The sequence below is a fragment of the Nansenia antarctica genome (genome assembly GCF_963989245.1).
Source record: "Nansenia antarctica genome assembly, chromosome: 6".
Taxonomy (NCBI): Eukaryota; Metazoa; Chordata; class Actinopteri; order Argentiniformes; family Microstomatidae; genus Nansenia; species Nansenia antarctica.
In genome coordinates, this window is record NC_137676.1 from 23,298,531 (window position 1) to 23,310,000 (window position 11,470).

At 47.6% G+C, this 11,470-nt stretch overlaps 1 protein-coding gene across 1 annotated transcript in view; it reads right to left on the bottom strand.

Annotated features, from left to right (window-relative positions):
- The window catches only part of lama2 (laminin, alpha 2), a gene marked incomplete at both ends in the record, with an annotated part of 430,348 nt that overhangs the window by 225,594 nt on the left and 193,284 nt on the right, over positions 1 to 11,470 (bottom strand). The window contains 2 exons of the mRNA XM_080534306.1: positions 88 to 199; positions 1,086 to 1,297. Coding sequence (XP_080390432.1) covers positions 88 to 199; positions 1,086 to 1,297 — 324 coding nt within the window. The remainder of the gene's footprint in view (positions 1 to 87; positions 200 to 1,085; positions 1,298 to 11,470) is intronic.

The following is an 11,470-nucleotide window of genomic DNA, read 5'->3' on the forward strand; positions in this document are numbered from 1 at the left end:
CAAACTGTACAAGTGTACCAAGTTTCGTGCTTTTATGAAAAAGTAAACGATTACCCTAACATTTTGCACATATTACCCCCACTATACCTCACAGGAGCTGCCTGAGTACCCTGGGGGACAGACACACTGCTCCACGCCGGACGCCATCTTGTCTCCTGTAGCCTCACGGCTGGACACCTCCATACTGGCTGACAACGCCCTGGAGAGACAGACAGACAGACAGACAGACAGACAGGCGGACGGACGGACGGACAGACAGACAGTCAGACAGACAGTCAGACAGACAGACAGACAGACAGGCAGACAGGCAGACAGACAGACAGACAAACAATCAGACAGACAGACAGACAGACAGACAGGCAGACGGACAGGCAGACAAACAGACAGGCAGGCGGACGGACGGACAGACAGGCAGGCAGACAGACAAGCAGGCAGGCAGACAGACAGGTAGACAGGCAGGTAGACGGACAGACAGACAGACAGGCAGGCAGACAGGCAGGCAGACAGACGGACAGACAGACAGACAGACAGACAGGCAGACGGACAGACAGACAGACAGACAGACAGATAGACAGACAGACAGACAGACAAACAGACAGGCAGACAGGCAGACAATCAGACAGACAGACAGACAGGCAGGCAGGCGGACAGACAGGCAGACAGGCAGGTGGACAGACAGACAGGCAGACAGACAGACAGACAGACAGACAGACAGGCAGGCAGGCAGACAGGCAGGCAGACAGGCAGGCAGGCAGAAAGACAGACAGACAGGCAGACAGACAGACAGACAGACAGACAGACAGACATACAGACAGGCAGGCAGGCAGGCAGGCAGGCAGGCAGGCAGACAGACAAGTTTATATCCGAAAGAAAATATTTTGTCATCTTGGACTGTCTTAACATATTCAGACACATATTGAACCATATTCAGTCTGCTCCTCTATTCCATCACCTTGAATGTACCATGGGAGTGTGTGTGTGTGTGTGTGTGTGTGTGTGTGTGTGTGTGTGTGTGTGTGTGTGTGTGTGTGTGTGTGTGTGTGTGCGTGCGCATGTGTGACGGAGGCTGCAGTGCCTGGACCTACCTGAAGGTGGCGGCCTCGTTGCTGAAGGAAGCCCTGATCAGGAAGCTGCTCACATTGGTCAAAGCCATCATGAAGTCCCTCCTGCTGATTGGCTGGCCCGTGAGCTGGTCCAGGAAGTAGTCGGGGTGGAGGACGATGCTCCTGGCAGCGGTCTGGCCGGTCAGACGCACCGGCTGGCCGGACCTGCTGTCAATCATCCGGACCCTGTTGCCCTGCAGCAGACGTCAGACTCGCTAAGCCCCAAAATAGAAATTGTCCAATCATATCACAGCAAAAGTCACTACAGGCAGAAAACTCGGACAAACAACTCGCTAATATCTGATGGTGAAAAGCTTCTAGACTAAATATTCTTGTCATCTTTAAAAAACATGTCTATTACTTGCTGTGGTAAATAAGAAATTTGCCAACTCCCGCCATTGTAAGTAATTGAATGTCATTCAGTCACGGTCGGTAAGTCAGTCACTGTCAGTGAGGCGTTGTTTGTTTGTCCGAGTTTTCAAAGGGGGCGTGGCTTAGCGATAGGTCCATTGATAGAATGGGAGTGAGACCACCTGAGACCATAGCGACTCTATTAAATATGGTAATATTTCTATGGTCACATTTCTATGGTCATTTTTCTATGGTCCTATTTCTATGGTCCTATTTCTATGGCCATATTTCTATGGTCCTATTTCTATGGTCCTATTTCTATGGCCATATTTCTATGGTCATATTTCTATGGTCATATTTCTATGGTCCTATTTCTATGGTCCTATTTCTATGGTCCTATTTCTATGGTCATATTTCTATGGTCATATTTCTATGGCCATATTTCTATGGTCATATTTCTATGGTCATATTTCTATGGTCATATTTCTATGGCCATATTTCTATGGTCCTATTTCTATGGTCATATTTCTATGGTCCTATTTCTATGGTCATATTTCTATGGTCCTATTTCTATGGCCATATTTCTATGGTCATATTTCTATGGTCACATTTCAATGGTCACATTTCAATGGCCATATTTCTATGGTCCTTTCTATGGTCACATTTACATGGTCATATGTGACTGCAACTGGTGAACTTGCAAACCACATGCTCACTCGAAGGGGTCAAAAAGTTAAAGTGAAACTCAACAATATCTAGTTTTCGTTTTTTTCATACTAATAATATTAAAACTTCAAGTTGGTGTTGTGAAAAAAACATATCATATATCATAAACAACAGTTTAACGATCACTAAATACTTATAATTTGTGGATTGGATACCCTGTCTACCATCTCCTTGTTTCTACTCACTCCCACATTGGTGACCCTGAACGTTGATAAAAATGCAAGATAACGTTGGAATAGCGATGTAGAACCCAGTGTGCGCTCCGGCACTCTCAGAGCGAATTTACGAACGTACCCTACGTTGCTTAGATAACTTCATTGCGGGGTTCGACAGAAATGTCGGAAGATATTAGCTAAACAAGTTGTAAAATGATTTGGGGCCAATATCTTTAGCTAGCTAAAGTAACTAGCTTACTTTATTGTTGTCTTAGCAGTTGGTAAAAGAACAGGATTCAAATAAATATATCAGCAATAACATATCGTGGGCTTGCTGCAGAAAGCACAATACAACCCAACTTGAAGCTACAATACTGTCTGGGACCATTCGTGACTGGGCTCTTTGTAATCATGATGATGTGGTAATGTCTAAGAATGCATTTCACCATGTCAATTCCCAATATAGTGAAAATACCACCGCTCATCCGTGATCAGACTTAGCTGGGGTGCTGCAGGTGAAGAGTATCAAATAGAGTGCAAAAAAGCAGTATCTGCACATTCAAATCTGTGCAAAAAACGATGTTTATTGCAAGCTTTCAGTCTCCAGGCTATCGGACAATGTAAACAACAGCTGTATGACGAGTTTGTATGACGCAGTTTGACGAGGCTTAAGAGATGCGCAATGCAATTTGGGGATTTAGTACCCCAGTAGTCATATCATACTTAAATACTTGCGAAAATCTAGTATACATACTAAATTTCTCGCATACTGTACAGTGTGAACGCTCTCGCATACTCAAATCTACGTCATATCTAGTATAAGTAGTATGCTAGTATGCCATTCCGAACACAGCCATACATAGTAGCTAGCTAACTAAGCTAGCTAACTAAACGCATCGCGCATCAATCAGAGAGTAATTTAAGATGCAGCTCCATGGAAACTCCCATATGAAACACCCGGTTTTCGAATACTCAGCTATCTTCTACAATCAAAGTAATTCGCTTGGTTTAACCATTACTTTACCAAAAAGACTTTGACCATATACCAGGGCTCTCAAGTCTCACGCATTGGGCGTGAGACACACGCATTTCAACCCGTTCACACGCCACACCTTGTCTCACGCCCAATGCGTGAGACTTGAGAGCCCTGATATACGTTCGCCTGTTCATCTCTGTTGCTGTCGCAGTGTTTTGGCATGAGAATAGTTAGGCGTGAGAGTGTGAGACTGAAGGTGAAAGCGTGTGTCACACGCCAGAAGCGTGAAAGTTGGCAACTCTGAAATACAGTTTAGACCTTCATAGCGTTGTGCAGCAGCGTTGTTTAGCAGCTAGCTGTTAGCAGCGTTTGTAGCTGGGGCTAAGTTTAGAGTCACTTTTCTCTCATTCACTGTTTGAGGTGTACCAACATTGAAATACGCCTGTCATGTTCAATTTTCTCCAATTTCAATGTATGACACAATTTGAAAGCTTACAATCTGTAGTTTAAGCACATATAAAAAACTGAAAAATTACTTTGGCTACTGGTTGCACTTTTCACCTCTCTCTCACATCTATGGTCCTATTTCTAAGGTCCTATTTCTATGGTCCTATTTCTATGGTCATTATTTCTATGGTCCTATTTCTATGGACATATTTCTATGCTTCTGTCTCCTCTCTGTGGACTGACAGACAGCATCCATCTGGGTGGTGTGTTTTGATAAACGTCTGGACAATCAGTACGCACACACACACACGCATGCAGGCAGGCAGGCACGCGCGCACACACACACACACACACACACACACACACACACACCACAGATACTGATCTAAACCGTGGACATCAAGGGTAAGTAGTGTGTATGAGGAGTGACAGGGCGTGAGGCAGGAGAGACGGGCCGTCCAGGGACGTCAGCCTGTCACTTAACGACCGGAACCGAGGAGAAACAGATTAGAGCTCACCATGTAACAACCACAGATGAATAAACCTGATTAAAACTGATTGGCACATCAGTGTTTCCTTAGTTAGAGAACACAAACATAGGAACGAGAGAGAGAGAGAGGGAGGCAGGGGGAGGAGGGACAGAGAGAAAGAGAGAGGGCAGGGAGAGGAGGGATAGAGAGAAATAGAGGGGAGGGGGAGGAGGGAGAGAGAGAGACGGCAGTGCGAGGAGGGATGGAGAGAGAGAGATAGAGATGGTGAGGCCTAGCCATCAGTGAAAACTCCATTAGGGACAGGGGGGACATGTCCACCCCACTTCTCAAAACCTATATTCTCTCCCCCCCACTTTTTAAACAAAGAAAATTGTGCGTAAACTGAAAGATTTTGCTTAATTATTATGCTTAATACACTATTGTTTGGCCAGCCATCATATTCTGGCTGAGAATGTGAATTGAATTGATGGTTTCTAAGCCCCTGATATGTTTCACTCCAAAAGATTTCCACGGACAAGTAGCGACAGCTTCTATCATGTCTGGTTCTATGTCTATGACAGCTTCTATCACCCCTGGTTCTATGCTATGACAGCTTCTATCATGTCTGGATCTACGCTATGACAGCTTCTATCATGTCTGGTTCTATGCTATGACAGCTTCTATCATGTCTGGTTCTATGCTATGACAGCTTCTATCACTCCTGGTTCTATGCTATGACAGCTTCTATCACCCCTGGTTCTATGCTATGACAGCTTCTATCATGTCTGGTTCTATGCTATGACAGCTTCTATCATGTCTGGTTCTATGCTATGACAGCTTCTATCATGTCTGGTTCTATGTCTATGACAGCTTCTATCATGTCTGGTTCTATGCTATGACAGCTTCTATCACCCCTGGTTCTATGCTATGACAGCTTCTATCACCCCTGGTTCTATGCTATGACAGCTTCTATCATGTCTGGTTCTATGCTATGACAGCTTCTATCATGTCTGGTTCTATGCTATGACAGCTTCTATCATGTCTGGTTCTATGCTATGACAGCTTCTATCACGTCTGGTTCTATGCTATGACAGCTTCTATCATCCCTGGTTCTATGCTATGACAGCTTCTATCACCCCTGGTTCTATGCTATGACAGCTTCTATCATCCCTGGTTCTATGCTATGACAGCTTCGATCACCCCTGGTTCTATGCTATGACAGCTTCTATCACGTCTGGTTCTATGTCTATGACAGCTTCTATCACCCCTGGTTCTATGCTATGACAGCTTCTATCACCCCTGGTTCTATGCTATGACAGCTTCTATCATCCCTGGTTCTATGCTATGACAGCTTCTATCACCCCTGGTTCTATGCTATGACAGCTTCTATCATCCCTGGTTCTATGCTATGACAGCTTCTATCATCCCTGGTTCTATGCTATGGCAGCTTCTATCACCCCTGGTTCTATGCTATGACAGCTTCGGAAGAAAAGAAAAGAACGAAGGAGGATGTGAGTTGGTTCATTACTGTTTGTAAAACAGCAGGATGTTTCTATTACCCTTGGTCCTATGTAACTTGAAAATGTGTTGTCCACCATAACCCTCATGAAAATCACGTCATCAGCTTTGCTAGCTAGCCTATATTTCAAGTTGTCATCGATGAACCGGACAATTCATGTGGTGTGGTGACATGGAGAAGATGATTCCCCCCGGGTTTAGTTAGTTAAGGGTGTTATGTATGCGTCACATCAGGTGTGACTGTACCTTTAAGACACACACACAGTTAGTAGTGTTACCCGATAGACTACGGGTTGTTGAGAGCCGTGTGTGAGCCTACAATAAAGTGTTAACAGCAACGTCGTAGTCCGAAAGTTATTGAATAGAACAAAGGGTCTACTCCGTTGGGTTTAAGAAGCTTCTGGAAGCTGTCGATTGTGTGTGAGACATAATCTGACTCGCCGTGTGTAATGGAAATGAAAACGTGAGTTGAAGTGTTTGGAAGATCACCTCTCAAACAGCGGGAGCCTGGCTGTCACCGCAGAGATGTTATTATTATTGTTGCAAATGAGTAAAGGAAGCATGTGTACAGTGTAGTAGACAGTATACTGTATATATCTTTGTGTAAAAAAAAGTAATGTTTTGAAGGGAGAGATGAAGGAGGAGAATAAAGAAATGTTCTTCATGTTAAAAGTTTGATTAATTTAATTAATCATTTATCTTAAAGGGTACTATCACACGGTCCATCCCTTGTCATGGGGTGATGGCTTGCGTGCCTCAGTGACCTGGAGAGCTATGCCAGTGGGTGCATAAGCACCTGGCTGGGTCACCCATGCTGGACAGGTCCAAGGCTGGAGGACAGACCAATTGGGCCACCTCACCCAAGAGGTCAAATGGGTTTGCATAGGGCCAACAACCCTATCTAGAAGAAAAAAAAAACTGTTACAGAAGCATTGACGACAAAACAAAACCAACATGGCTGGGGGAAAGAAGGGCCTCCACAGAGGAGGTTTATGAAGCAGTGCAGCCAAACCCGCAAGGGAGCTGTAAGGCCGACCCCCTTACTAACCACTCGGACCACCACCAAAATCGCCACATGGAACGTCAGGACCATGTTTGAGTCAGGGAAGACAGTCCAGGTAGCACAGGAGATGAGAAATTACAACATCTCTCTCCTGGGACTGTGTGAGAAAAGGTGGCTACAAGCAGGGCATATGAGTTTATCATCAGGGGAGATGGTGCTCTACTCCGGGCACACTGAAGATGGTGCCCCCCACACAGAAGGAGTTGCCCTCATGCTGGCTCCAGAGGCACAGCGCTCCCTCATTGGTTGGGAACCGGTGAACTCAAGAATCATCACCGCCCAATTTGCCACTCAGAAAGAGAACATCAAGCTGAATATCATTCAGGGCTACGCTCCGACCAACGATGCCATAGAGGAAAAGAAAGACGACTTCTACGACCAGCTGCAGGGGGTGCTGGACAGACTCAGAGCAAAGGATATCACTATTCTCATGGGTGACTTTAATAACAAGACCGGAGCTGACAACAATGGCTATGAAGATGTGGCTATATCATGGGTACACACGGGTTGGGCCAGATGAATGAGAATGGTGAAAGGTTTGCAGACCTGTGCTCCCTTAACCAGCTGGTCATAGGAGGCAGCATCTTCCCACATAAGCAAATCCACAAGGAATCAGAATCAGAATCAGAATCAGAATCAGAAGACTTTATTGCCATGACATGTAAACATGTTAGGAATTTGATTTGGGGCAGTGGAGCACGGTTTACAGCAGGACAGGCGCAAGACAGGACAAGACAGTGCAAACCAACATCATAATTAATATAAATATAAAGTGCAGAGATCAAGTGTTCAAGTGTTCATATCCAGACAGTCCAAAGCTCTCTGGGTGGGGGTGGAGGGAGGGTAGATAGATAGGGGTCAGGTCAGGGGGGGGGGGGCCAGCGGCATTTAGGAGCCGGATGGCTGTGGGGAAAAAGCTGTGTGCATGTCGGGCCTTCACAGTTTTTAGGGACCGCACCCTCCTGCCTGAGGGGAGCGGGGCGAAGAGACCGTGTCCTGGGTGTGCGGGGTCAGCCATGATCTTCCTGGCCCTCCCCAAAGCCCTACTTTTGGGGGCCTCAAGGGGGGGCAAAGGGCAGCCAATCACCCTCTCCGCCGACCGTATCACCCGCTGCAGCTTGGCCTTGTCCTTGGCCGCTGCAGCGGGGAACCAGATGATGATGGCGGAGGTGACGATGGACTCAATGATGGCCGTGTAGAAGTTCACCAGCGTGGTCTTTGGTAGGTGGAATTTCCTGAGCTGCCTCAGGAAAAACAGTCTCTTCTGGGCCTTTTTTGTGAGGGCGTCGATGTTGGGCCCCCACTTCAAGTCCCGAGGGACTGTCACCCCAAGGAAGCGGCATGACTCCACTGTGGTGACTGGAGTGCCTCCCAGTATGATTGGAGAGGGAGGGGGTGGGTTCCTCCTGAAGTCCACTATCAGCTCCACTGTCTTAAGAGCATTCAGCTCTAGGTTGTTCCGGGTGCACCAGGAGACCACCAAGTCAATCTCGCTCCTGTAAGCAGATTCATCCCCCCTGGAGATGAGCCCTACCAGGGTGGTATCGTCCGCGAACTTGAGGAGCTTGACCGACTGGTGGCTGGAGGTACAGCAGTTGGTGTAGAGGGAAAACAGGAGGGGAGACAGGACGCAGCCCTGCGGGGAACCGGTGCTGATGGCCCTCAGCTCAGAGATGGACTTCCCGAGCTTCACCCGCAGGGTCCTGTTGGACAGAAAGTTTGTGATCCACCTGCAGGTGTAGTCAGGCACCTGCAGTGCAGAGAGCCCACACTCCAGTATGGGTGACAAGATAGTGTTGAACGCCAAACTGAAGTCAACGAACAGGATTCTGGCGTAGGTCATGATGTTCCAGGACATGGTGTAGAGCCATGTTGACCGCGTCCTCCACGGACCTGTTTGCTCTATACGCGAACTGTAGGGGGTCTAGGAGAGGGTCTGTGATGGACTTCAGGTGGGCAAGGACGAGGCGTTCAAAGACCTTCATGACTACAGAGGTCAGGGCAACGGGTCTGTAGTCATTCAGGCCTGTGATCCTCGACTTTTTGGGGACAGGGATAATGGTGGAGGTCTTGAAGCAGGCTGGTACCTGACAGCACTCCAGGGAGGAGTTGAAGATGTTGCTGAACACAGGGGACAGCTGGTCAGCGCAGAACTTCAACATGGAGGGTGAGACAGCATCCGGACCGGCCGCCTTCCGGGGGTTCTGTCTCTTGAACAGGCGGTTCACCTCTCTCTCTGAGACAGAGAGGTGTGGGCGGGCAGAGGGGGTGGGGCTCAGGGAAGAGAAGGGAGGAGGAGGGGAGGTTGGGGAGAGGGGGGGGGGAGGAGGGGCAGTAGCAGAGGGGGCAGACTGTAGTTCGAATCTGCAGTAAAACTTGTTCAGTTCATTTGCAAGGAGACTGCTTTCTGTGGTCTGAGGGGGTTTTGGTTTATAGTTGGTGATTTGTTTTAGACCCTTCCAGACAGAGGCAGCGTTGCCATCTGAGAATTGTTGTTGCAGTTTCTCAGAGTAGCGATGTTTTGCTTGCTTAACAGCTGCCACGAACTTGTACCTGGCGTCTCTAAACCTGTTCTTGTCACCCCTCTGCCAGGCATCCTCCTTCTCCAACCTCAGCCTTCTGAGCTGGGCTGTGAACCAGGGTTTGTCATTATTATAACTGACCCTGGTCCGAGTTGGAACACACGCTTCCTCGCAGTAACTGACGAATGACGTCACAGTGTCAGTGTACGCATCCAAGTCGTTACCAGCCTCAGCCCCCGCCCACTCCACATAGCCCACGTCACAGCCAGCCCGCTCTAACCAGGCGCTGGTTTTCTCCTTAGCCTCGCTGTTCCATGTTCTGAACGACTTAACTACAGGTTTTGACACTTTAATCTCTGCCTGTAGGATGGGATCAGATGGACAATGTCGTGGTCAGATTTGCCCAGCGCAGCTCGGGAAACAGCGTGGTAGGCGTTCCTGATGGTACAGTAGCAGTGGTCTAGCGTCCTCTCCCCCCGAGATTTGCTTTATTAAAATCCCCCAACACAATCACAGCACTGTCCGGATATAAACGTTCAGTCTCCATAATATGCTCAGCTAGTGCGCTCTGTGCCTCTTCGACAGCAGCGTCTGGTGGAATGTATACACAAGCAAGAATAAAAGAGCTGAACTCACGGGGCGAGTAAAACGGGCGACAGTTAATGACGATGAGTTCTAGAGCAGTCGAGCAGTGTTGTATAATCACTGTCACGTCAGTACACCAGGACTCGTTAACGAAAAAACTAGGGGTGGGCATCGACGATCGATAATTGATCGATAATTGATCGATAAGGATCTTGGTCGATCACCAAATAAAACATTTGGTCGATCACAAAAAAAAAAAAAAAAAAAATAATGTTTTGGGTGATCGACCAAATGTTTTATTTTGTGATCGACCAAGATCCTTATCGATCAATTATCGATCGTCGATGCCCACCCCTAGAAAAAACATACCCCTCCTCCGCAGACTTTTCCGGACGAAAGTGTGTCCCTGTCGGCTCGGTACAGCTGGAAACCCTCCAGTTGTACTGCTGCGTCTGGGATGTCTTCAGAGAGCCAGGTCTCCGTGATGGCATAAGCTGCTGAAGAGTTGTAGTCCTTGCTTTTCGCTACCAGGCACCGGAGTTCGTCCATTTTATTACATAAAGAGTTCACGTTGGCCAGAAATATTCCTGGAAGTGGAGTGCGGGAGCCGCGTCTTCTCAGTCTAGCGAGAGCCCCAGCTCTCTTCCCCCGCTGTCGTCTCACCCACCTCACAGCCTGGGTGAAGATTGCGGTTCCTCTGATCAGGATATCCAGCACGTCCGTAGATTGGGTGAGAAAAATAGGAAAAATGTCCATGGGGGTGGAATCCCTGAGACATAAGAGTTCTTCTCTTGTATAAGAGATGCCACAGAACACGAATACAGACATACAGACACACCAAACAACACTCCACAACACCACAGCTGCCATGGGCGGCGCCATCTTGGACATCTTGGCCACGTGGAGATCTCCAGACCATGTGACAGAGAACCAAATAGACCACATATGCATCAGTCGAAAGTTCAGGAGGTCATGTCAAAATGTGCGAGTGATGAGAGGAGCAGATGCAGCATCAGACCACTACCTCCTTCTGATGACTGCAAAGCTACGTCTTAAGAGGCACTCCACCACTAGCAGCACAACAACAAGATATGACCTCAGACTTCTCGGGAATCAAGAAGTAGAGAAGAGATTTCAGATCAGCCTCAAGAACAGATACCAGATACTGCAGTCTGAAGGAGTGGATGGAGATGGAGATGTAGAGACTCAGTGGCAGCAGTCAAAAAAGACCTGGCTCGACACCTGCGAGGAAGTCCGCGGAAAAAGGAAAACAAAACATCAAAACTGGGTCTCTGTGGAAACACTCCAGAAACTGAGAGAAAGGAAGGAGAAGAAAAAGAAGATAAACACAAGCAAAACTAGAGCAGCAAAGGGAAGGGCACAGGAAGAGTACACCCAGGTTAACAAAGAGGTGAAGAAAAGTATTAGAAAGGACAAAAGGGCCTACATCGACAACCTGGCCCAACAAGCAGAAACAGCGGCAGCACAGGGAAATATGAAAGACCTCTACATGATCACCAAGAAGCTAGCAGGCAAGCTCCATCAGACAGACAA